At 44.1% G+C, this 27153-nt stretch overlaps 2 protein-coding genes across 2 annotated transcripts in view; one reads left to right on the top strand and one right to left on the bottom strand.

Annotated features, from left to right (window-relative positions):
- ZWILCH (zwilch kinetochore protein) overlaps nucleotides 1–7854 on the top strand; it is a 50002-nt gene extending 42148 nt beyond the window's left edge. Inside the window, exons 18-19 of the mRNA XM_017851064.1 lie at nucleotides 5133–5246; nucleotides 6996–7854. Of these exons, the coding sequence (XP_017706553.1) occupies nucleotides 5133–5146 (14 nt within the window). The 3' untranslated portion in view covers nucleotides 5147–5246; nucleotides 6996–7854. The remainder of the gene's footprint in view (nucleotides 1–5132; nucleotides 5247–6995) is intronic.
- Nucleotides 6996–26862, bottom strand: LCTL (lactase like). The gene is made up of 13 exons (XM_017851063.1): nucleotides 26619–26862; nucleotides 26050–26213; nucleotides 25303–25390; nucleotides 24915–25024; nucleotides 22524–22652; nucleotides 22343–22438; nucleotides 19330–19384; nucleotides 19070–19231; nucleotides 12249–12523; nucleotides 11314–11440; nucleotides 10928–11127; nucleotides 9316–9379; nucleotides 6996–7249 (listed from the first exon to the last, which is right to left on the bottom strand). Exons 1-13 carry the CDS (start codon nucleotides 26734–26736, stop codon nucleotides 7134–7136), a joined length of 1704 nt encoding a protein of 567 aa, XP_017706552.1. The 5' UTR covers nucleotides 26737–26862; the 3' UTR covers nucleotides 6996–7133.
- Nucleotides 26863–27153: the final 291 nt, after the last annotated feature.

The raw sequence follows: 27153 nt of genomic DNA, 5'->3' as shown, positions 1-27153 counted from the left end.
TTTTTTTTTTTTGAGATGAAGTCTTGCCCTGTTGCCCAGGCTGGAGTGCAATGGCGTAATCTTGGCTCACTGCAACCTCTGCCTCCTGGGTTCAAGTGATTTTCCTGCCTCAGCCTCCCAAGTAGCTGGGATTACAGGTACCCGCCACCATACCCAGCTAATATTTTATATCTTTAGTAGAGACGGATTTTACCATGTTGGCCAGGCTGGTCTCAAACTCCTGACCTCATGTGATCCGCCTGCCTTGGCCTCCCAAAATGCTGGGATTACAGGTGTGAGCCGCCACTCCCGGCCTGGGTCCAGTTTTAAGTAATTTTCCTGAACTCTTAAGTGTAAAACATATTCTTTAAAAAAGAAAACTGCTGGGCCCGGTGGTTCAAGCCTGTAATCCCAGCACTTCGGGAGGCTGAGGCAGGTGGATCACTTCGAGCTCAGGAATTAGAGACCAGCCTGGGCAACATGGAGAAACCCCACCTCTACAAAAAGCAAATACAAAAATTAACCAGGTGTTGGTGGCTTGTTCCTGTAGTTACAGCTACTCAGGAGGCCAAGGCTGGAGAATCACATGAACCCAGGAAGTGGAGGTTGCTGTGAGCCGATTGCACCACTGCAGTCTAGCCAGGGCAACAGAGTGAAACCCTGTCTCAGAAACACACCACACAGACACACGCACACGCACACAGAACTATCATGATTTTTATGCAACTGTAATACCCAGAAAAATTTAGTGTATTATAATCACAAAAGAATGCTTTTTCTCCTTATCTTGCATAGAGGAACTTTTACTAAAAGAGATCAAGCAATGTGGACATAGGAGTAAAAATAGGTTGTAAGATGGAAATGCTGATTCATACTTGACACTTTTGGGCACTGGTTGAAACGATGATGGTATTTCTGCCAAAGTATCTTCTCCATGGTGGAAATGAGGGTTGAGGTTGCTAGTATTCTGTCACAGATGGTCCATATTAGGCAAAGAATGTCTTTTAGCCCTTTGTGTAATTAGCTAGCCTACCAAGTCTTCCTGCTTCAGGAAGTACCTTTCAAACTCCTATCTTTTATGCATGTGAGTTATAAGGTGCTGTTGCCTCTTATTCATATAGGTCTTAAATGCCTTCATTTAAATATGTAAGGATTATTTGAAAACAAATCTGATAGTTTTCAGACAGAATCTGTTAATTAGATTACAAAGGCCTACACTGCTGGAAATACAAATAGTTTTATTTTACTGATTGATAATTTGCAAAAATTTTCCCAGAAAATGTTTGTGCTCCTGCCCTCCCAAGTATATTTTGATCTAGGTATAGTGGAAATTTCTGTCAGTTAGAGGCTCTGTTCATGTAGTTGAACTGTAAAAGTCATAACCAAACTGAATTTTTTGAGAGCTGTCAGTTAAAATTGTGCTGTGTTTTTTTCTAAGTGTGATATAAACCCTGTAAGTGATAAAAGACTGAGAATCAGCTGTAAAAATAGAAAATTTCTGCGTGGAAAACATATCAGACGCAAAACAGACAAATTATAAACTAGGAAAAGAAATTTGTAGCCCAGGCTGGGCACTGTGGCTCACGCCCGTAATCCCAGCACTTTGGAGGCCAAGGTGGGTGGATCACAAGGTCAGGAATTTGAGACTAGTCTGGCCAGCATGGTGAAACCCTGTCTCTGCTAAAAAAAAAAAATACAAAAGAGGCCAGGCGCAGGTGCTCACACCTGTAATCCCAGCACTTTGGGAGGCCGAGGCAAGCAGATCATGAGGTTAGGAGATCGAGACCATCCTGGCTAACATGGTGAAACCCCGTCTCTACTAAAAATACACAAAATTAGCCCAGCGTGGTGGCACATGCCTGTAGTCCCAGCAATTCAGGAGGCTGAGGCAGGAGAATCACTTGAACCTGGGAGGCGGAGGTTGCTGTGAGCCAAGATCACACCACTGCACCCCAGCCTGGGTGACAGAGTGAGACTTTGTCTCAAAAAAAAAGAAATTGGCAACCCATGTTCAGAAAAGGGGTATGTTTCAGCAAGAAAAATATTAATAACTCAGTAGAAAGATGGATAAGGTAAACTGTACACCAAAAGGAAATTCAGATGTCATTTTAAAAATAAGATGTACTTGCTTGTACTCCCAGCTACTTGGGAGGCTGAGGTGGGAAAGATCACTTGAGCCTAAGAGTTCAAGGCTAGGCTGGGCAACATAGCGAGATTCCATCTCTAAAAAATGTAAAAGAATGGCCGAGCGTGGTGGCTCACACCTGTAATCCCAGTACTTTGGGAGGCCGAGGAGGGCGGATCACGAGGTCAGGAGTTCGAGACCAGTCTGACCAACATGGTGAAACCCCATCTCTACTAAAGATACAAAACATCAGCTGGGCATGGTGGCACACGCCTCTAATCACAGCTACTTGGGAGGCTGAGGCAGGAGAATCGCTTGAACCCAGGAGACGGAGGTTGTAGTGAGCCGAGATCGTGCCATTGCACTCCAGCTTGGGCAACAGGGTGAGACTCCATCTCAAAAAAAAAAAAAAAAAAGGTAAAAAAATAACATGCTCAACCTCACCTATAATAAGAGAAATGCAAATTTATATTATATAAATACCTTTTCCATATTAGCAAAGATCAAAAAGTTTGGTGTCAGTGCTGGCATGGGTATGGGAAAATAGGCAATCATTCTCACACATTTCTGGTTGGAATGTAAAGTTGTACAGCTTCTGTGGAAGGTGGTACCCATCAAAATTGTAAAAGAATAGCTGGGTATGGTGGCGTGTGCCTGTAATCCCAGCTACTCGGGATGCTGAGGCAGGAGAATTGCTAGAACCTAGGAGGGGGAGGTTGCAGTGAGCCAAGATCCTGCCATTGCACTTCAGCCTGCGTGGCAGAGCAAGACTCCATCTCAAAAAATAAATGCATACATACATACATACATTCTTTGGCCTAGCAGTTTCATCAGTAGGAATTTTTTACACACATACAATCAGACATGTGCAAACAGACCTATAAACAAGATTGTTAATTTGTGGTATTGCTTATGGTAGCAAAAACATGGAGACACGGACTTAGAAAAAGATCTAGAAGGATACAACCCAGCTTTAGCCATGAGATGTGGAATGGTGATTGTAGAGATGATTACCAGTTTGGACTGAACATTAGAATCATCTGTGGAGCTTTTAAGGTTCTATTGCCTAAGCTAGGTGCAGTGGCTCACAATATTGTAATCCTAACACTTTGGGAGGCTAAGGTGGGAGGATCACTTTGAGCCTAAGAGTTCAAGACCAGCCTGGTTAACACAGTGGGACCTGATCTGTACAAAAAATACAAAAATCAGCTGCGTGTGGTGGCATGTGCCTGTAGTCCTAGCTACTTGGGAGGCTGAGGTGGGAGGATTAGTTGAGCCCAGGAGGTTGAGGCTGCAGTGAACTGAGGTTGTGCTACTGCACTCCAGCCTGTGTAACAGAGCAAGACCCTGTCTCAAAAAAAAAAAAAAAAAAAAGTTCTGTTGCTCATACCAAGTAAATCGGAATCTCTGGGAGTATAGCTGGGACAGGAGTAATTTGTAACATTCTTCAGGTGATTCCATTGTGCAACTGTGGTTGAGAATCACCAACCAAAAAGAAACCTTCTATCTACATCTATTGTTTTTTAAAGAAGAAACATGCATTCTTTAAAGAATTTAAAGAAGAAACATGTCTTTTAAAGAAGAAAACATGTGGTCAGGAGTTCATGACCAACCTGGCCAACATGGCGAAACCCTGTCTCTACTAAAAATAGAAAAAATTGGCCAGGCATGGTGGCGGGTGCCTGTAATCCCAGCTACTCAGGAGGCTGAGACAGGAGAATTGCTTGAAGTTGGGAGGCAGAGGTTGCAGTGAGATGAGATCGCACCATTACACTCCAGCCTGGGCAGCAACAGCAAAATTCTGTCTCCAAAAAAATTAAGTAAATTTTATTTTGTAGAGATTAGAGTTCTGTTTTGAGGAAATTCATACAAGATGAAACACCTTTTCCTAATAAACTGAATAAGCAAGTATACTGAACATATCATTTAAAATATTTTTGACGTGGATTGCATCAAAAAAGTGAAAGTTATTTTGAATGTTGGAGTTAAAGCAATTTTCTAGTGCATTGGTCTAGTGACTCCTTTTATAAAAATGAGGAATTCTTATAAAATCATATATTTGTGTGCTTAGAAACACACTCAAACTCCATTTTAGCTTGAACTTTATAACCTCTTGTACCCATCATATATTCTTGATGTGTCTGTCTAGAAATTATTCAGTGTATTTTAGCCCCAAAGCAAGACCCACTCTTGAAGGGGAAATCTCATTTGTATAAGTCATGGGCTATTCAAACAAAGTGTTAATTATAAATATGGCTGAAAATATTTAACTTTCTTTCAAAGATTATATGCTTTTAAGGAGTTAGACATCTTATTTCTTTGGACTGAGCACTTAAATACTAGCTTTTCAAGATATTTAATGGCATGATGCTCTTGAGTAAAATAGTTGATATCAAAGGCAGGGAGACTTAAGAGAGGAAAGTGTACTTTTAGCCACCATGGAAAGAGAGGGTAATGATTTGGAGTTAATGGGGGAGAAAAAGTGTCCAGTGGAGTGCTGCTCACCCAGTGGGTGCTCAGTAAATGATTGTTGATAATGATGAAAATATGGAAACCAAAATGTTGACCCACAAGGAAGAGGACATTATCCCATCTAAATACTGATTGGACCATTTATTTTTGAAATAAAATAGTCTTTGGGAGAAAAATGGATATGTTTCTAGCCCTAAGACTACAAATCTTAAATAGAAATTATTTTCTGAAATTTGTGTTAGAATTGAAAAAAGACAGTTGTGTAACCCTAGTTAATATGGCACAAAAAGTAAAGCAGTAAGTTTCCAAATTGAAAATATATAATTAAAAAATAATCTGCTTCATTTTCAGTTTATTTAGTCATGTTTTAAATGTATCAAGAGTTTCATATTTAAAACAAGTGTCCTTAGTGAATTTTTTCCAATGAATTCTCTTAAAGTAGAAGACACATTGCCATTTAGACCTCTTAGTTATTGCATTGGTGTAAAATTCAGCATTTACATGGTAGAAAAGCAAGGTGTTAAGCAGTTCTGATCTTGCTCTCTTTTGATTACAGATTTTCAGAATTAACACTAAACGGTAGCCTGGAAGAAAGGATATCCTTTACTAACATGGTTACCTGCAGCCAGGTGCATTTCAAGTGAAGTGTGCTGATGAAATCCTCTATAAGGTATTTATGGTCACCTTTTAGTCCCTTTGTCAAATACTTTGTAATACGTACCTTACGTTTAGTTCTTTCTACAATATCAATGTTGATTTACTACATTAGGAATAGAGATTATTAGTAATCACATAAAAGTCTTACCAGTTGTTACTGAGCAGGGAAACTCTTTAATTTTCTTTCTACCTTTTGTAGTCAACTTTTAATAGGTCAATTTAATCCTAAAACCAGAGAAATTAAAAAAAAAATTATTGAGTGGTAATGTCTTTGCATTTAAAATCTGTATATGTAGTAGAAAGTGAGTTTGATTTTGAAAACATTGATGGAAGAGAAGAACCCTGAACAGGCGTATCGATTTGCCGTTGAAAGCGAAGTTTTGTTATAAACAATTTTATTCCAGCCCAACTATAGGACAAGCCCTAGATGTAAATAGTCTCCTTAAAATGTTTTGATTTGAGATCGTATTAACCAAAAGAATTAATGGAAATGACATTTTCTACTGTCTTACTCTTTTCTGGTGTCAGAAACAGTATTTAGTAAAATCAGATGAGTAAAATGCATGAGATTGTTCTTAAGCCATGTTTATCCCCAAATAGATGGAAATTAATTAATTTTAGCATTTTAACATAGTTAAGAGTAAAATGAATCTTTATTATAAAAAACAAGATACTGAGTTACCTAGAAGATAAATAAGAAATAAACATATAATATTTATTTGAGGTATTTCATTGAATAAAGTAAGTTGAATTTAGTCGAAGTTGTCAGACTAAATTCAGACTAAAGTGTCAGAAGAGTGTACGTGCTCATTTACTTGGTACCCACTTCATGCTTTTCTGTGGTGGGTTAATAATATTTACAACCTGGAAGGATTGTTATCTATAGATTTCTTTTCTCTTTTGAGACGGAGTCTTGCTCTGTTGCCCAGGCTGGAGTGCAGTGGTGTGATCTCAGCTCACTGCAACCTTCATCTCGCAGGTTCAAGCGATTCTCCTGCCTCAGCCTCCCAAGTAACTGGGATTACAGGTGCCCGCCACCATGCCCAGCTGGTTTTTCTATTTTTAGTAGAGACAGGGTTTAACCACGTTGGCCAGGCTTGTCTCGAATTTCTGGCCTCAAGTGATTCACTTGCTTCAGCCTCCCAAAGTGCTGGGATTACAGGTGTGAGCCACTGTGCCCGGCCAGATTGATTTTATCTATCAGGTATAGGACAGTGCTGAGATGGCAATCATTTGAACATTAAAGTAATATTTCTGGACAGATTTTAGAGTGATAAACTATCAAGTCACAACAGTTTATATACTATGATCCCATTTTTGTAAATAATTCATAATATACATTCATTATATACAGCAACTTTTTTTTTTTTTTTTTTTGAGAGAAGTCTCGCTCTTGTCCCCCAGGTTTGAGTACAATGGCTTTATCTCAGCTCACTGCAACCTCCACCTCCCGGGTTCAAATGATTCCCCTGCCTCTGCCTCCCAAGTAGCTGGGATTAAGGTGCCTGCCACCACGCCCGGCTAATTTTTGTGTTTTTTAATAGAGATGGGGTTTCACCATGTTGGCCAGGCTGGTCTCGAATTCCTGACCTCAGATGATCCACCCGCCTCAGCCTCCCAAAGTGCTGGGATTACAGGCATGAGCCACCGCGCCCGGCCTATACAATGCAAAATCTTAACATTAACTTTAGGAGGGGTGAGATTACAAGTGATTTTTTTTTTAATTTCTGCTTACTTTTATTTTCTAATTCTTTAATCCCAGCACAAGCCAAAAAGAGAAAGAGAAAAAAGGTAATTATTGTAGAACCTGAAAACAGAAATATATGGAAACCCTCAAAGCAGAAAAGGGAGGAAGATCCTGAAGATTCTCTTATGAAGCTCCAAAACTGATAATCCTGTCTCAGCCCTGCCTCCTCAGGAGGAGCATTAGTAGAACAGCAGTGATGAGGACGCAGAGGGAGCAGACAGTAGGTACCACGATCTCTGTAACCATTTGCATGTGACTTAGCAAGGGCTCTGAAATGACAAAGAGAATGAGCACCACAAATGAGAACAGGGTCATTTTAGTAAATACAGCTTTATCCCAAAAGCTTTAACTGTATTGGAAAAACTTAAAAAATACCATCCTCAAATTTTCTGATTCTTATTTGCCATGAAATAGAACTTAGTGAATTAAATGTTATTTGAAAATTTTGTAGGAGCTTTGTAAATATTTCAGAAAATATGGGATAAATGCCTGAATTTGGTTCTTCTACAAGTGCTATAGTAAAGTCTAAATGTCTCTCAATACTTATACTTTCTAAATTCATCTCAGAATATTAGCAGCCATATTCCACAGTTCCTATAATTTTTATTGGGGGGAATTTGTGAAAGAAAAGTCCTTGGGAAACATTTCCAACCTTTCAAAGATGTTATTGTGTATCTTAAGAAGTGTAGGAATTTGTATGTCAAAATTTTGTATGGTAATTCTTGTATAGTTAAATAATAATCTTTAAGAGTTAATGATAAGCATATGTTATGTGCTTTATTAATAAAATAGTGGCCACTTATGTAATACCCACTTTTAGTTTGTGTGCTGGGTACTCAGGTTACTGAGATAAATAAAGTGCTGGACATCCTCATGTGGAGTTCACGGGCTCATGAGTGAATTCTGCACCACGTTTCAACCTTGTTTATTTTAGTTTAATGGAATATACATTCTTAATATTGCCTGATTATTTAAATGTGTTGGGGGGGTGCATATGCTATATTGGCCTGTAAAAATAGCTAATTTGGTAAGATTTGGTCTCACACCTTCCACCTCTGCTATCACATTAAAGATGAGTTTGTTAAAAAAGGAAGCGTAGGCCGGGCGTGGTGGCTCACGCCTGTAATCCCAGCACTTTAGGAGGCCAAGGCGGGCGGATCACGAGGTCAGGAGATCGAGACCATCCTGGCTAACACAGTGAAACCCCGTCTCTACTAAAATACAAAAAATTAGCCAGGCGTGGTGGTGCGCGCCTGTAGTCCCAGCTACTCGGGAGGCTGAGGCAGGAGAATGGCGTGAACTCGGGAGGCGGAGCTTGCAGTGAGCAGAGATCACGCCACTGTACTCCAGCCTGGGTGACAAAGCGAGACTCCGTCTCAAAAAAAAAAAAAAAAAAGGAAGCGTATTTCTCTGATTGCCCTTATGGAGAAATAAAGATCAAATTCAAAGAAGCAAATGATATGTGTTGGCATTTCTTGATGCATAATTGCATCTTTGTTATTTGACATCTCTGATCCTTTTAGATCCCATTGCATAGGAAATGATGTCTTCTATGAAGACAGGAACCTTGTTCATTGCTGTATCTCATGACTTAAAACATTCCCTGGCAAATAGTGAGTGCTTAGTAATTGCTTGCCAAATGAACAAATATAAGATCTCAAGTGTTCTTTTTTTCCTTCATCCCGGTTGGTATAGTGGTTGGCTTTTCCTCCCCTTGCCCAAGCCCACTATAACAAAAATAGTAGGTGTATAAATTTGTAGTATGATTCTGCTTTTTGTTTGTTTGTTTGTTTTTTTTTTGAGACAGAGTCTCGCTTTGTCACCCAGACTAAAGTGCAGTGGCATGATCTCAGCTCACTGCAGCCTCCGTCTCCCAGGTTCAAGCGATTCTCCTGCCTCAGGTTCCTGAGTAGTTGGGATTACAGGCATGCGCTGCCATGCCTGACTAATTTTTGTATTTTTAGTAGAGATGGGGTTTCATCATGTTGGCCAGGATGGTCTCGAACTCCTGACCTCAGGTGATCCACCTGCCTCAGCCTCCCAAAGTGCTGGGATTACAGGCGTGAGCCACCATGCCCGGCCTTATAGTATGATTCTGAAAGGATAAAACTTGAATGGATAAAATGGATAAAATGTTTATCTTTCATGGTAGATTAAATGCTTTAAAATGCTTATAAATAGAAATTTGACATTGTTTCAAAGAAACCTGATTTTTAATCATAAGCAGTTTTGGAAGATTGACTTCAAGTAGAGCCAGATTTTGAGATTTTGATAATGATATGTGTAATTATTTAGTTTAATTATTAAAGGAAAACATTAAAATATACTGACTCACCTGCAGCAAGCCTCTGATTGTTGATAGAGCAAGTTTCCAAAGCTTTGAGGTACCAACTTTCCACCTAATAAAAACCCACTTGATAAGTAATGTTGTCTTAGACTAATTTTTTACGTTTCAAATCATTTTTGAAATAAATGTGGGGTAAAAGTAAATATTTTAAAAAATCTGCCTGTAGTTTATGTTTCTAAATCATCTTGTAGTTTAAATTAGTTAATATTTACTGTACATCCATGTACATCATAGTGAGGGAGTCAGAGAACAGTCTTTATTCTTGAGTGTACAATCTAGTGCTTTTCTAATAATGTAAAAGTAGCAAATGCCTTATGGTTTTTAGTCACTGCTTACATTTAATAGTCCTACTGGGCTCACCTTAAAATAGTTTCCGTAAACAAGTGAAATTTACTTTTAAAATTATTTTTTAAGACACTCTATTTTATTTCATTTTTTGGAAACAGAGTCTTGCTCTGTTGCCCAGGCTGGAGTGCAGTGGAGCACTTATAGCTCACTGCAGCCTCAAACTCTTGGGCTCAAGTGATCCTCACACCTCAGTCTCCCAGGTAGCTGGGACTACAGGCGCGTCACCACATCCAGCTAATTTTTAAATTTTTTGTAGAAATGGGATCTTGCTATGTTGCCCAGGCCGGTCTTGACCACTTGGCCTCAAGCAGTCCTCCCACTCCAGCCTCCCAAGGTGCTGGGGTTACAGGTGTGAGCCACCGTATCTGGCCAAGACACTCGAAATTATAGTTTATATTCCCTGCCAATAGGTGCAGCAACATAGAGAATAGAGAGCTGCTAGAAAAGTTTTCAGGTTATTGAAAATGTTTGGTAGATTCTAAAGGATTATTAAGTTGGATTACTTTAGATATCATTTTGAAGCCAGTATGTGTGTATGGCTCTGCTGCGTGGCTGGAAAATAGATGAAAATGATATGATAATTATACATTAAATTTACTTAACTGTTTTTTATATATGTTGAAAAATAGGTAGTATTTGTTTGCATTAAGACACAAGATTTAGGCCAGGCGCTGTGGCTCACGCCTGTAATCCCAGGACTTTGGGAGGCCGAGGTGGACAGATCACAAGGTCAAGAGATCAAGACCATCCTCACCAACATAGTGAAACCCCATCTCTACTAAAAATACAAAAATTATCTAGGCGTGGTAGTGCGCGCCTGTGGTCGCAGCTACTCAGGAGGCTGAGGCAGGAAAATCGCTTGAACCTGAGAGGCGGAGGTTGTAGTGAGCTGAGATCTCCAGCCTGGTGATAGAGGGAGAGTCTGTCTCAAAAAAAAAAGAAAAAAGAAAAAGAAAAAAAGACACAAAATTTAGAATAATATTTAACTAGAATTCTCTATTGTTTTTGCCTTGTCATAACTTAAAGCAAATGGAACTCCTTCATAACCTCTGGTAGTGCCCCTTAGATTGAAGTTTACATCAAGCTTGCTCCATTCTAAGCAAATGAGCAAAGGTGAAATAAAGGGCCATGCTGCATGCCCCTGTCCTCTTTCATGGAGGAAGGAGGAGAGGTACTTGCCAAGCTCTGTGTGTGTTCCAGCTACCTAGCTCTTCTAAAGTTCAGAACAGATAACATTGATAATTAGGCCTACCTCTCTTGGATTGGGAAACCCATTGGCAATGATAATCTTCTTGTAATATTGAACTGAAGCCTTTGGATAGCGAGGCTTATTTCTGTCGTTAAATTCAACATAGTAGAATCCATATCTAGCTGAGTATCCTTTCTCCCATTCAAACTTATCCAACAGAGACCAGGAAGTATACCCCTTTATATTAGCACCATCTTTTATAGCTGCAAAGACATTTTATTCCATTTTAAATATATTTCATTTACTTAGAAAAACAAAACTGTGAAGATAATGTTAAAAATGTTTTCATTTGTGAGATGTAGAAGCAAGTTTCAGTTGATCGTGTGTTAGTCACATTTTGTCTCAGTTAAGTGGGAAAACTGTACAGACAATCTTGGTTTGTGTCTCACCTTTTAGCATTTCATTTATGTATCCTTTAAGGTACTGAATTCTCCACTCATCACATAATTGAGTACAGTGGAATTTTTGAGGTGCTCCATTTTCCATCACATATATGGGAGGATCGCCATATTGAGTCTGAAAGTGAGTCATAGCAACAAATACCTTAAAAATTCTGACCTACAGGTAGGTTTCTGAGTCAGAGGCTCATATAGGAACACATATTCAAGCCTGCCACATTCTAATCAAGTGTGTTTTTGGCATTTAGTAGATGTCAGATAACGTGCTTATTTAGAGATTAACATAGGCAGGGGACAGGTTCATATAAAGGATGTATTTCTCAGTAAATGAGCATTGTTGCCAGGCGTGGTGGCTCTCGCCTGTAATCCCAGCACTTTGTTTGGGAGGCTGGGGTGGGCAGATCACCTGAGGTCAGGAGTTCAAGACCAGCCTGGCCAACATGGTGAAAACCTGTCTCTACTAAAAATACAAAAATTAGCCAGGCGTGGTGGCATGCGCCTGTAATCCCAACTACTTGAGAGGCCGAGGCAGGAGAATCACTTGAATCTGGGAGGCAGAGCGGGCAGTGAGCCAAAATCGTGCTGCTGCACTCCAACCTGGGCGACAGCGAGACTCTGTCTCAAAAAAAAAAAAAAGAGTGTTATTGGAGGGGACATGTACTTTGGTCTTGTTCTTTGCCACATATTCCAGTTTAGGCGAGAAGGACAGCAAAATAAATATGGGATACAAATTTTAGCTAAAGTTATATACATGCAAATGGTTGTGCATGGTAGACATGAGTCTGTAAGGCCTATATTTAGTAACCTCTGAAGTATGACTCACTAGGTTTGTTTTATTAACTTTCTAATGTAGGCACCCGAGCTTAAGCCGTGAGAACATGAATTCAAGTCTAAATGTCCTTTGAATAGCTTAATGTGATAATCACCTGAGCAAAGTTGAGGAGCCTCCTAAATCCCCATGGCACAGAATATAGCCCTTTAGACCCCAGATCTGGCCAGTTTGGGTCAACCAGCTCTATCAAGTCACGATCATTCTGGTGGCTGGGCCCCTGGCGGGAGGGGTTCTTCCTTTCCATGATGTACCGAGTAGTAAAATGACCTAATCCCAAGAAATCAGATGTGCCTTTAATGTAGCTCTTCTCCTGGAGTGAGAACACTGGTAACCTTGACATCTCCAGGCCTTGCTCTGCACTCTTTCTTCCTTTTGAGAGAAAAAAGTAGAATTTAACAAAGGCTTATTTTCTCCCAATCACTGTGTTATGTATCATGACGATAGTGACCTCTTGACATAAAAGGTGGGCTTTAGGATTCATCTGCATGGGAAGTATAACCTTAGCCATCCAAAGTGGAATTTTTGAAATTTCAATACTGCCCAAAATATTTGTAAGTTTATATTGCTTAAAAGTAGTATTTTCACAGACAGTAAGTAGTAAGTGGTGTGTAGCCATCTGGAAAAAAAGTAGAGTTGGGCTCCTGTATTATTCCTTACAGTAAAAATGGGTAATCTGGCCAGGTGCGGTGGCTCACACCTGTAATCCCAACATTTTGGGAGGCTGAGGCGGGTGGATCACTTGAGGTCAGGAGTTTGAGACCAGCCTTGCCAACATGGTGAAACCCTGTCGCTACTAAAAATACAAAAAATTGGCCAGAAGCGGTGGCCCACGCCTGTAATCCCAGCACTTTGGGAGGCCGAGGGGGGCAGATCACGATGTTCAGGAGTTTGAAACCAGCCTGACCAACATGGTGAAACCCCGTCTCTACTAAAAATACAAAAATTAGCCCGGCATGGTGGCGCACGCCTGTAATCCCAGCTACTTGGGAGGTTGAAGCAGGAGAGTTGCTTGAACCTGGGAGGTGGAGGTTGCAGTGAGCCGAGATCACACCACTGCACTCCAGCCTGGGCAACAGAGCAAGACTGTTTAAAAAAAAAAAAAAAAAAATTAGCTGGGTGTGGTGGCAAGCATCTGTAATCCCAGCTACTTGGGAGGCTAAGGCAGGAGAAGCGCTTGAACCCTGGAGGCGGAGGTCGCAGTGAGCCGAGATCATGCCATTGCACTCTAGCCTGGGCAATGAGCAAAACTCCATCTCAAAAAATAAAAAATAGAAATGTGTAATTTTAGCTGCCTTCGGGAAGCGAACTGGAAGGCCAGTGATGGTATGTCCTATCTTTCAAAGTTGTAAAAGCATATGTCCTTTCACTGACCAGTTCCAAATCTGTTTACACTTTACTCACACATATAAAGGGATGTTTGTACAAGTATCTTCATTAGAGACTGAGCAGTAAAAGATTGGAAACAACCTAAATGTCTGTCAGTAGGGACCGGTTACGTAAATGATGAAATATCCATGGTACAACACTACGCAGCCGTTAGAACAAATGAGGCGGCACTTTCTATCGCAATGTGGAAAGCTTGCCAGGATATAGGTTTCCGTGAAAAAAAGCTTCAGAATGTTGCGTATAATCGTAAGCACATACACTGACCACATATACAACCCATCTCTGGAAGTATACTTGCTTCTGGGGAGAGGCCTGACTTTTTAGTTCAGACTTTTTGTACTTTAAAAAATTTGAAACATGTCCGAGTGTAATCTCTGCAAAAATGGCTTTTAATATAGAAATCAAGAAAACAACATTTTCCATGAATTGATCTGAAATATAACCTTAAGAATAGTTCCAAAGAGGATAATAGTTTAGATAAAATGAATACAAAGTTTGTGTTATTAAATACCCTTAAGATATTAGCATAAAGCAAATAAAATATTGGCACGTTATTTCAGTTACATTTAGTGACTTAAGAAAAACCACCAGCTGTTGTCATAGTCCTTGCACTAATACAATAGCCACTTGCTGCATATGGCTATTAAAATACAGTGACTGAAGGATTGAATTTTTAATTTTAATTTTTAAAATTCTAATAGACGCTGGTGGTTAGAAGCTATTGTATTGGACAGCACATGTATAGAACATTTCCGTCATTGTGGAAAGTTCTATTGAACAGCGCTGATCTGGAAATACTTTTGTTTATATATTTACTGTGAGTAAAAGAGTACTTGTAAGAGGCCTAGAAGTAATTTGTGAACAAGATTTCAGGCAGAATGCTTTCAGTACTAAATAAAACTTCAACTGCTTAGAGGATTCTTCTTTCTACATTGTGCAAAGGAAAAGTTCAGCCTGTTTCCCACTTGTATCATCACAAAATTGGAGTTGTGAGGGGCTGGAATTATTGGCGTTACGCCCAAAATGTGTTCTCTCACAAATAATCTATTTGGCTTTGTAATGCAGTCTTTTCGTGGCACCTGCAGTGGCCTCTGAGGGACCCAAGAGAGTGAATGCACTGTGTGAATGATAAGTTGTGTCTACAGGGACATGGACCCTGTCAGTCCCTTCATGAAGGCTTTTTCCTTGTGCATCTTTTTTTTTTTTTGAGATGGAGTCTCGCTCTGTTGCCCCGGCTGGAGCGCAGTGGCCGGATCTCAGCTCACTGCAAGCTCCGCCTTCCGGGTTTACACCATTCTCCTGCCTCAGCCTCCCAAGTAGCTGGGACTACAGGCGCCTGCCACCTCGCCTGGCTAGTTTTTTGTATTTTTTTTTTTTTTAGTAGAGACGGGGTTTCACCGTGTTAGCCAGGATGGTCTCGATCTTCTGACCTCATGATCCGCCTGTCTCGGCCTCCCAAAGTGCTGGGATTACAGGCTTGAGCCACCGCGCCCGGCCTTCCTTGTGCATCTTGAGGAAACCATTCTCAAGATTTTGAGTGTATGTGTATAGATGTGTCACAGAACTGATTGACACCAAAAGATTTTTAAAGATTGTATCTAATGCCTTCATTTTCAGATAAGATTAAGAACCAAAGAGGTGAAGCACCTTGCCCTCAGTCACTCACAAGTTAGTGGCGGAGTTGGTATTAGAACTTGCTACCTCCTGTTCAGATAAGTATGTTTGATAAATGTGTTTTATAGAAAGGGGCATTTTCCAAATGTTGACAGTTCTCTCTTAATCAAACACCTAAAATAGCTTTGTTGTGTGAAACCGTAACCCAATTCCAGTGTTATTTTTGTCTCCTTTTTTTTAGGGTGAGTGCCAGCTGATACCTTTAAATCAGAGATAATATGTTTAAATTTCTATGGTCAGACACTGCCAGTTACCTACACCCAGTAGTCAGTCCAATGCCTGTGCCCCCTTCCTCCCCAGCCTCTGGGGCCCTAGTTATGATGGTCTAGGGCATCATCTGACCTAACCATGTGACAGTTCTGTCCCTTGAGGCACAAAGGGACAGAAGCTGCTTCCTGGGAAGATTTTTCTTGTTCCTAAAAATAGCTAAGAGGAATGGCCAGGCGCAGTGGTTCACGCCTGTAATCCCTGTACTTTGGGAGGCCAAGGTGGGCAGATCACTTGAAGCCAGGAGTTCGAGACCAGCCTGGCCAAGATGGTGAAACCCCGTCTCTACTAAAAATACAAACAATTAGCTGGACATGGTGGTGTGTGCCTGTGATCCCAGCTACTCAGGTGGCCAAGGCACAAGAATTGCTTGAATCTGGGAGACGAAGGTTGCAGTGAGCCAAGATTGCACCACCGCACTCCAGCCTGGGCAACAGAGTGAGACTCTCTCTCAAAAAAAATTAAAAAAAAAAAAAGACCAAGAAAAGGATACCTGCATTCACCACTTCTATTCAACATAGTAATGAGAGTTCTAGCCAGAGTAATTATGCAAGAAAAATAAATAGAAGGCATCCAACAGTGGCTCATGCCTGTAATCCCAGCACTTTGGGAGGCAGGCGGAGGCGGATCACAAGGTCAAGAGTTCAAGACTACCCTGGCCAATATGGCGAAACCCTGTCTATACTAAAAATACAAAAATTAGGCCCTGGTGGCGGGCGCCTGTAGTCCCAGCTATTTGGGAGGCTCAGGCAGGAGAATTGCCTGAACCCGGGAGGCAGAGGTTGCAGTGAGCCGAGATCATGCCACTGCACTCCAGCCTGGACAACAGAGTGAGACTCAGTTTCAAAACAAACAAAACTGCTTAGATGAAAACATGGCCTGGTGTGGTGGCCCACGCCTGTAATCCCAGCACTTTGGGAGGCCAAGGTGGGCAGATAGCTTGAGCCTAGAGGTTTGAGACCAGCTTGGACTACATAGTCAAACCCCATCTCTACAAAATATACAAAAAATTAGCTGGGCATGGTGGTGTGTGCCTGTGGTCCCAGCTACTTGGGAGGCTGAAGTGGGAGGATCACTGGAGTCCGGGGAGGTTGAGGCTGCAGTGAGCCATGATCGCCCCACTGCTTTCCAGCCTGGGTGACAGGCGAGAGACCCTGTCTCAAAAAAAAAAAAAAAAAAAAAAAAATTACTGGCATGACCCACTAGGGAGGCTGAGGTGGGAGATTCACCTGAGGTCAGGAGTTCAAGGCCAGCCCGGCCAACACGGTGAAACCTCATCTCTAGAAAAAATGCAAAAATGAGCTGAGCATGATGGCAGGTGCCTGTAACCCCAGGTACTTAGGAGGCTGAGGCAGGAGAATCACTTGAACCTGGGAGGCAGAGGTTGCAGTGAGCTGAGATCGCACCATTGCACTCCAGCCTGGGCAACAGAATGAGACTCTGTCTCAAAAAAAAGAAAAGAAAGAAAGAAAAAAGAGCAAAAGCACCATGACATTTAATTAGGCAGTTATATCTTGATTCTGACACCACAAGCATAGGCAACAAAAATTGGCAAAAGAAACAAACATAAATAGACAAATTGGACTTCATGAAATGTTTTAAAATTTGAGAATCAAGACACATACAATGGGAGGAAATATTTGCATATCATAAATCTGATAAAAGATTAGACTCCAGAATACGTAGAGAATTCCCAAAACTCAGCAACAAAAACAACCCAATTCAAAAATGGGCAAATAACTTGAATTGGCATTTTTTCTAAAGAAGATCTACAGATGGCCAGTAAGCACATGAAAAGATGCTCTTACTAATCATTAGGGAAACACAAATCAAAACTGCAATGAGATACAACCTCACGCCCACTGGGATGGCCATTATTAAGCAAAATAACAAGTGTTGGCAAGGATGTGGAGTAACTGGGACCCTTGTGTATTGTTGCTGGGAATGTAAAATGGTACACCCACTGTGGAAAACAGTATGACACTTCCTTAAAAAAAATTAAAAATGGAATTTTTCATATGATCCAGCAATTCCACTTCTGGGTATATACCCCAAATAACTGAAAGCTGGATCTTGAGATATTTGTACACCCGTGTTTTTAGCATTATTCACAATAGCTAAAACATGGAAGCAACCTACGTGTCTATTAATATGATACATACAGACAATGGAAATTTTTTTTTCCCCCTGAAATGAAGTCTCACTCTGTCACCCAGGCTGGAGTGCAGTGGCACTATCTCGGCTCACTGCAACCTCCACCTCCCAGGTTCAAGTGATTCTCCTACCTCAGCCTCCCAAGTAGTTGGGATTACAGTCACCCACCACCATGCCCAGCTAACTTTTGCACTTTTAGTAGAGACAGGGTTTCACCATGTTGGTCAGGCTGGTCTCAAACTCCTGACCTCAGGTAATCCGCCTGCCTCGGCCTCCCAAAGTGCTGGGATTACAGGCGTAAGCCACCATGCCCAGCTGACAATGGAATATTATTCAGCCTTAAAAAGGAAGGAAATTCTGACATTACAAAATGGATGAATCTTGAGGACATTATGCTAAGTAAAATAAGCCTGTCACACAAAGACAAATACCGTATGCTTCCACTTATATGAGCTACTTAGTCAAAATCAGAGACAGTGGAATGGTGGTTGCCAGGGACTCGGTGGCAAAGTTTTGGTTTTGCAAGATGAAGCATTCTGGAGATGGATGGTGGTGATGTTCGTACATTATGAGTGTATTCTTTACCACTGAACTGTACACTTAAAAATTGCAACACAGGTACGCTTTATGTGTATTTTGCCACAATAAAAAAAATTGGGGGGAAAATGGCCAAGAAAGCCCACCCCAAAACATATTATGACAGAGCAATTCCCTTTTTCTGTCTTTGGGTGTTGACATGTAAAGATGTGATACCTGGGGTTGCTGCAGTCATCTTGTGGTCATGGGGATTGGTTGATGGGCTAACTGAAGGTGCCAGAGTGGAAAGATGGAATAAGCCTGGGTCCTCAAAGGCACCCTTGAAGGCTAGATTACCTAGCCCTGCATCACTCTTCTCTGGGCTCAGGTAAGATGATAAATTCCCTACTTCAAGTCATTTTAGGTAGAATTTTCTGTTATGTGGCAGTTAAAAACATCCACACTGATATATCCCTGTAAGCCTTACCTTTATTTATTCTCTTCTCCAACACTGTGGAAACTGGAGCTTGGAAAGTATTTCTCCATTGACAGAAAGAACTGACAATAGAAGTGACACAGGCCCGTGACTGCATCTGAGCTCTCTCCTGCTTGACTGCAGTTAAAGTGGGGTGGAGGACGGGGCAGGGCAGCGGAACATAAGAGAGACCAGCCCAAAGAACGACCACGTTCTTCCCTAAGTTCTGAAAATTCTCAATTTCCAGGTCTAGGGAAATGGAGAGGTCTAGGGTTCCTCCCTGCTAACTCAAATGTCTGGTTCTCAATTCTTTCGAGTCTGGATTATCCCTTGAGTACCTCACCCAGGCCCGATGAGCTCTTCAACCCCCTGCCTTTTGCTTGTTTCACATGGGCTCAATAACTTGCTGTAGTATCTGCAGTTTAAAATGAGGCTGGGCTCACCAATGTAGTCCTTCATGACTTGGGGGTAGTCACCGGCATAAATGGGGTTGGCAAACCAGCCCAGACAGAACTGTAGGTATCTCTCGGCAGCCTCTATGTCCTTGGGGTTACTAATGTCCACAGGTTCCCCCCAGTCACAGTTCAATGAAATTCCCACCAGACCTTAAAAGAAAAGAAAGAAAAGGGAGTGGAGAGTGGGCGTGCCGTTGCTGCTCCGGGCACTTGGCTGTCCTGGGTACATGTGTGGGGCCACAGCTCACCTTGCTGCTTGCTGCGCCATGTGGTGTTATAAGAATGCCAGGCTTGGGCGTGAGCCTGAAAGGGGAGCAGAAATTCATCATAGGTGCCTGGCCCATCCATTTCAATCTGGGTGGCCTTTCTTTCCTTCCTAACTTTAGACCTATCATTTTCATCCATCCAGCCTTGTTTGTCCCAATCCAGTCTTCCTTCCTGTCACTTCTTGAGGCACTTATTTTCTTTATACTGTAAATGAAACTTGATATAAGTCTGGCTCAAACAACTTTGTGTTGTTATTTATCGTTTTTAAGATTTTTGCTAAAGTTTCCTGTTTTGTTCCTCTTAGTCCTCAGTAGCAACTAGGCAGTACTTTTCCCAGAAGAGCTCAGTAAGTTAGGAAAAAACCAAGTGTCTGAAATAGTCTTGAAAAATGGAATCTAAAATACACCAACCTGCCTTCTCTTCATAGTCTACCAGTGACCCACTGGCCTGCCTGAGGCTCTTTCAGCTAGCCACTGCACTTGGGTAGTTCAGCACCTCAGAGAGATGGAAAATAATCTAGAACAGTGATTCTCAGTGTGTGGTCTCCAGACCGAGATCATCAGGATCCACTGGGAACTTAATAGAAATGCAAATCTGTGGGCCCTTGGCAGACCTACTGAATCAGAAACTCAAAGTGGGGCCCAGGAATCTGTGTTTGGTGTTTTTTGTTTTGTTTTGTTTTGTTTTGTTTTTATCTTTAGATGGAGTCTCGCTCTGTGGCCCAGGCTGGAGTGCAGTGGCATGATCTCGGCTCACTGCAACCTCCGCCTCCCGGGTTCAAGCCATTCTCCTGCCTCAGCTTCCTGAGTAGCTGGGACTACAGGTGCCCGCCACCACACTGGCTAATTTTTGTATTTTTAGTAGAGATGGGATTTCTCCATGTTGGCCAGGCTGATCTGGAACTCCAGACCTCAAGCGATCTGCCTGCCTCAGCCTCCCAAAGTGCTGGAATTGCAGGTGTGAGCCACTGTGCCTGGCCAGCAATCTGTGCTTTAATAAACTTTTTTTTTTTTTTTTTCTTGAGATGGAGTCTTGCTTGTTGTCGATGCTGGAATGAAACTCCTAGGCTCAAGTGATCCTCCTGCTCAAGCGATCCTCCCTCCTGCTCAAGCCTCTCAAATAGCTGGGACAACAGCCATGTGCCACCACACCTGGCTCAGTAATCATTTATTAAATGATTATGATGCTTGTTAAAGTTTGAGAAGTACCAATTTAGAAGACCTGAATATCTGAAGGCTATAGAATTTGGGGTTGTTTTGTTTGTTACTCACGGAGAACCTTTATTTATCAGACTTCGTTCCTTATACTTCCTTTTGCTAACCAGCAATAACCAAGTGAATCATGGTATTGTCTGATGAAGTAGAACATGTCAAAACAATAACAAAATCACATCTCTTCAGGCCGGGTGCGGTGGCTCATGCCTGCACGCCCAGCACTTTGGGAGGGTGAGGCCGGTAGATCACGAGGTCAGGAGTTCGAGACCAGCCTGGCCAACATGGTGAAACCCTGTCTCTACTAAAAATATAAAAAAATTAGCCGGGTGTGGTGGTGTATGCCTGTAATCCCAGCTACTCAGGAGGCTGAGGCAGGAGAATGGCGTGAACCCAGGAGGCAGAGGTTGTAGTGAGTCGAGATCGTGCCACTGCACTCCAGCCTAGGCGACAGAGCAAGAATCTGTCTCTAAATAAATAAATAATGACATCTCTTCAGCTCACTACTTTTGATAGATAAAAAGGCCCAGAAAATGACTTCCATGTTTAATATTAAAAATATCTTGAGGCCGGGCGCTATGGCGCATGCCTCCAATCTCAGCACTTTGGGATGCCGAGGTGGGGGAATCACTTGAGGTCAGGAGTTCAAGATCAGCCTGGCCAACATGGTGAAAGCCTATCTCTATCAACAATACAAAAATTAGCCAGGTGTGGTGGCACACGCCTGTGTTTCCATCTACTTGGGAGAATGAGGCAAGAGAATCGCTTGAACCTGGGAGGCGGAGGTTGCAGTGAGCCAAGATCATGCCACTTCACTGCATCCTGGGTGACAGAGCAAAACTCAGTCTCAAAAAATATAAAAATAAAAATATCTTGAGAGCTCTGCCCTTTAAATATTCAGTTTAAGAAATCATAAGCCAAATGTAGAAAAAATGAGAAAATGTTCTCCCTGATATGAGTTTTGGGGTCTGGAATGTCACCCAGTGGTTCCTTGCCTTCCAGCTGAGACAGATTGTCCATCTTCTGCTAAGTGTCCTTTGGGGCCAGTCCCACATGCCTTGTATCCCTGTTCTCCAGTTATCATCATCCATATCCTCATACATGTCCTGTAATGTGACCCAGTTCCCTCTCCAGTGACAAGGCTTTCCAGTAGCCCTTCCTTCCTGTAGCGTCTTCTCCGAATGGCCCCTTTCCTCTCTTGCTGTGACTGATGCCTGCCAGCCCTAAGAGCACCTCCACTGCAGCTCCTTTGAACAGAGGCCATTTTTTCCATCACACTCCACATACTTCTGAGCTGGGAGTAAGGTGGAGTCTGCCTGCTCATTATCACTGCTTCCAAACTAGTTTTCCTTCCTCCTTCAAAACTCCCAGGTTCTTTGAAGCCACGCTCTGATGACCACTTCTAACTCCTCTTACTGCTGTCCTTGATCAACCCCAGTTACTTCCGCTCATTCATGGAAGATTTTAACCCCTGGCTCGCTGTCACATCCCTTCTTCCTCCTGTTACAGCTTGGGCCTGTAGTTGATGCATTTCCACATGGATGTGCTCCATCCCCTTGGCTAGGCTGTAAGCTCTTGGGAGCTGCTATAACAGCTCAGCCATAGTGTTCCCCAGCGCCCTGGATGGCAGGACACGCCCTCCATAAATCGTCACAGAAAGGAAGGTGCTATGGAGTATGCTGACTCGGAGGTGGAGCGGCAGAGGACCAAGCTCAGGCTAGAGCCCCTGGGGATGGCTGAGCTGACCCTGAGGCTGTTCCCCCACCAGAAGGACCCCCCTCACCTTAATGATGTGGTGTGCTGCCTTGTACAGGCCGGTGCCTCGGAGCTTCAGGCCCGGTGCATGGTGGCCCGTCTCATAGCCTTTTTCTGCCATTGCCTATAGGGACAGCAAGCAGGACCACAGGATCCATAAGAAGTGGCAGGGAGTGCCACACTCTGCCACCTGGAGGGGCCTCGCTTACCCGAGGATCACTGAACGTGATCCAGTGCTTCACGCGGTCCCCAAAGGCCTCAAAGCACAGGTTGGCGTAGTCTCTGAAGTAGTTGGCCATGCTCACATTCTGCCACCCACCGTATTTGACCTGGAGCAGCTGTGAACACAGAGAAGCAGGTGCCCCATGAATGAACCGCAAAGCAGTTTAGATGTGGAGATAAGCCATGCAACAGTCCTCAGACAAACAGGAGGGAGGTCGTGCAGGGAGACTGGGACTCTCATGCTTAGAAAGAACTGGACAGATTGAATATTTAAGAAAAATTGCCAGGGGAAAGGAGCCTAATAATGGGGAAGCATCTTAGATCTAAATTCTGGAGAAATGAGATCTGATGCTGGGATGAACACTCTGATGAGGATTTTGAGGGCCACGCAGATGTCAGAAAGCTTCTAGAAGCCTTGGGGCAGGATCTGCCTTCTTCGGCCGAGGGCTTTCCCAACCAAAGGCATCTGCCCATGATGGCAGAATCCTCCCAAGACTTGTCACTCTATCGAGACTACCTGTCCAGCTCTCCTTGGTGGGTTTGAGGGATGTTACTGGGGCAGGTTCGTGAAAGCAACCAGGGAAGAAACTGGAAGGTTCATCTCCCTACAGCCTGCTCTGCCCTCCTCCCCAGTTAGAGGACTCTGGTAGCTCCCATTCCCACAGAATAAACCCAGTTCCCAGTCATCTTAGCTCAGCACTTGAGGCTTTTGAGGTCTTCCCCAAGCCACTTCTCCAGCCTCTAAACCTTCCCTCTCCTACCTGCTCCCCAAATTCCAACTGAACCGAACTGCTTGCCCAGCTTCCCCCTCTTTGCAATGCACCCTCCAATCAGAACACCCCTTCCTCCCACCTCCTGCCCAAACCTTCCAGGGCACCGATGGGACCACCTTCTCCCCAGTGAATGAAAATACTGCCTGAGGCCAGGCGCAGTGGCTCACGCTTGTAATCTTAACACTTTGGGAAGCCGAGGCAGGTGGATCACCTGAAGACAGGAGTTCGAGGCCAGCCTGGCCAACATCGTGAAACCCTGTCTTTACTAAAAATACAAAAATTAGCCAGGCATGGTGGCACATGCCTGTAAACCCAGCTACTCGGGAGGCTGAGACAGAAGAATCACTTGAATCCAGGAGGCAGAGGCTGTAGTGAGCCGAGATCATGCCATGCATCAGCCTGGACGAACGAGGCAGGATCCATCTCAAAAAAGAAAGAAAGGAAGGATAGGAAAGGGAAGAGAGAGAGAGAGAGAAGAAAAAGAGGGGGAGGGAGGGAGGGAGGGAGGGAAGGAAGGAAGGAAAGAAAAGAAAGAAAATACTGCTTGAATCACAGTGACATAGTGACATTCTGAAGCATGTTATGATTTCATGGACATTACTGGGGCAGGGTCATATATGAGTGCCTGTGATACTGGCTCAAAGAAATTGGAGAAAAAAGGCTAAACTTGTTCATTATGCTATGTCCCCAGATCTTTTTTTTTTTTTAATAGATGGAATTTTGCTCTCATTGCCCAGGCTGGAGTACAATGGCATGATGACTCACTGCAATCTCTGCCTCCTGGTTCAAGCAATTCTCCTGCCTCAGCCTCTTGAGTAGCTGGGATTATAGGCGCCTGCCACCATGCCTGGCTAATTTTTGTATTTTTTGTAAAGACTGGCCAGGCTACTCTCGAGCTCCTAACGTCAGGTGATCCACCCACTTCGGCCCCCCAAAGTGCTAGGATTACAGGCGTGAACCACTGCGCCTGGCTGCCAGATCTTAGTTAAAAGACATATCTTTATAGTTTTAAAATTTTGTTTGTATGCCAAGTTTTTTAGAAAACAAAAGGATTCACTCTTTTCACTTAATACACACATCAGTTAAAGCAGTATGACCTCCCTGCCATACATGAGTGCTTTGGTTTGAATGTTTCTGTCCCCTGGAATTCATGTTGAAACTGTAACCCCTGTGTAACAGCATGGGGAAGTGTAGCCTTTGGCAGGTGATTCAGTCATGAGGGCTCTTCTCTCTTGAATGGGATTAGGTGCCCTTATAAAAAGAGGGACACAGCATTCAAGGCACCATCCTGGAAGCAGAGACTGGGCCTTCACCAGAATCTGAACCTGCCAGTGTCTTAATCTTGGACTTCCCAGCCTCCAGAACTGTGGGAAGATATATTCCCATTCTTTACAAGTTACCCAGTCTCAGGCATTCCGTTATAACACCAAAAGTGGACTAAGACAGTGAGTCAGAGAGATTTTTTCACTCGCTCACATCTTACAGTCCTGCGCCAGAATCCAGACCCTAGTCTCTGCCCCACCCGGGCAACCCGAGTCCTCACACTGGGCTCCCTCCTGCTGAGCTGAGCACCCCTTGGGCCTGGGAGCCTGCTCAGGTCCTCACCTGCGGCAGATCCCAGTGGTGCAAGGTCACGATGGGGGTGATGTTGCTGCTCAGAAGGGCATCGATAAGATCACTGTAGAATTGGATTCCCTTCTTGTTCACCTGCTCGGCTGCAGGTGAAATAAAAGAAGATGCTATGAGAAAGGACCTTGGCCTTGGCCTCCTGGAGTGCAGCATTCCTGGGCCCTGTTGCTTTTTGAAGGCCTGAGGTACCCTCAGCCCACCAGCATTCTGGGAGCCCAGTTACCTGCAGAACCTGTGAGAGCTGCTACTATCAGCAACCACGTTCATGGACTGGTCTCCCTCCCCAGGACTCTGTGCTGTCCCTGCAAAGCCAACATGGCCGGAAGGGCCGCACCTGGGCTCGGGAGGGGTTTCACTAGCTCACCTCGGACGCCTGTGGGCAGGAGCCGGGGCCAAGACAGGGAGAATCGGTAGTGGTTGACGTGCAGTTCCCTCAGCAGAATCATGTCCTCCTGTGCAGACGGGTGGGGAGGCAGGTCACCTAGGCCCTGGGCATGGGAGGTAGGGGTCCATTGGGCTCTAGGGCCGAGGCTCACTCTTGTCTGTGGCTGTTAGTGGGCAAGGAAGAACCTGCTTCCTCACCTGTACAACAGAGGGATGCCACCTGGCCACTTCAGGCAGGGGATATGCCAAGAGTCAAGGAAAACACAGGACAGGGAGGCACTTGGAGAAGTCCATCAGGGTGCCCCTAGTATAGCTGGGTGATGAGTTCCTCAAGAAGCCATCCAGAGAGGAAAGTGGGTGCTAAGGATGAGCGGGTCCCACTCCCTCCACAGGGTACAACTCACAAGCAGGAACCAGGGGTTCAGGCCACTGTGGCTATAGGCCCTGAAGCTGTGGGATCAGTCCTTCAGCCCCCCTCACTTGGCCTGAGGCACTGGCTCAGGTGAGGCCTCGCTTTCCTTTCCTCCTACATCCACCTCACATCCTGGCCCCTCCCAAACCTTCACCCCCACTGGCCGTGTCCCCTCTGGCTGCACTGGGGTAGAGGGTGTTTGGCAGAGCATGGGAATGACGTTGTCACTAGGGGTCCCCCAATACGTCACTCCCTGCCTCCTAGCTAGGCATGTGCTCACACGCGTGCGTGCGCGCACACACACCCCGCACTCACCTGGACCTTGTAGTAGCCATCACAGGCTACATCTGCTGTCTCATTCCCGAGCACCTTCCCCTTCCCACTGTGTGTGAAGACGTCCCATATGCTGGGCCCTTTCCCGTCCTGGTCCCAGGCACCCTCCGTCTGGTAGGCAGAACTGCCTACGCCCCAGGAGAAGCCTGCAGGGGGAGACCCGTGCTGGGTCCCAGGTGCTCCCATGTGTCACCCAGAGCCAGGGCTCTGGGCTGTGCCTCCTAGGCCTCAGGGACTGCCCCTCCCTACCATGCTGCCCCTGTCCCACTGGGGCCTTGTCTTCCTAGGAGGGTGAGAATGTGAGGCAGGGTAGGGGAAGATATATTAAAAACATTTTTTGCACAATTTTAGCTCTGATTAGCATGTATTATCTGTGTAATTTTTAATAACTTCAAAAAAAAAAAAACCTGTTAGGAACTTTTAGAACAACCACGCAAAGGTAGGTTTCTCATCCTGCCAATCAGGAAGCAAGAACACCAAACTCCTTGGCAAGTCAAGACAGGTGGACAACAGACAGACAGGCAGACAGATGAACAGAGGCGTGGCCGTACCAAGAGGGAAGGTTCCATAGTAGAAGGAGGCCTCTTCTGGGGACCCATTCCGGGTGGCCCCCAGCCTGAGCACCAGCAGTAGCATCCACAGAAGGGTGGTGACCCGCACTGGCTTCATGGTACCTGGCCCTCCCCCATACCTGAAAAAGTGCAGCTGGCTCTGCAGGCCCCTGCAGCCAGGCTGGTGGCCAGGTCTTGGCTTAGGGCAAAGGCCAAGTGGAGAGAGGCAGGGAAAGGAGGGCGCTTGATCTGGACCCAGCAGCAGAGGCTGAGGCTGGACGCCTGATGCTCTTCCCGTGGCTGGGGAGCTCGGAGACTGATGGGCAAGACTCCAAACCATCCCTTCTCCCTACCTTGGCTCCTGTCTGACGGGGCAGACCCAGCCCATACCGCTGAGTGGCCTCTATCTAAGGGGGAAACCACCTCTACCTTAGGGAGGCTCCAGTCTTAGGGGGGCAGGTGGGAAAGCCCACAGGGCCCTTTGGCTCTCCCATCGACACGCAGACCCCTCCCCCAAGCAGGGGTCGCCCATCCC

Source organism: Rhinopithecus bieti, unplaced genomic scaffold (genome assembly GCF_001698545.2).
Source record: "Rhinopithecus bieti isolate Rb0 unplaced genomic scaffold, ASM169854v2 scaffold_31548, whole genome shotgun sequence".
NCBI lineage: Eukaryota > Metazoa > Chordata > Mammalia > Primates > Cercopithecidae > Rhinopithecus > Rhinopithecus bieti.
Note: the sequence above shows the minus strand (reverse complement) of the source record. Positions and strands in the feature narration are given on the sequence as shown.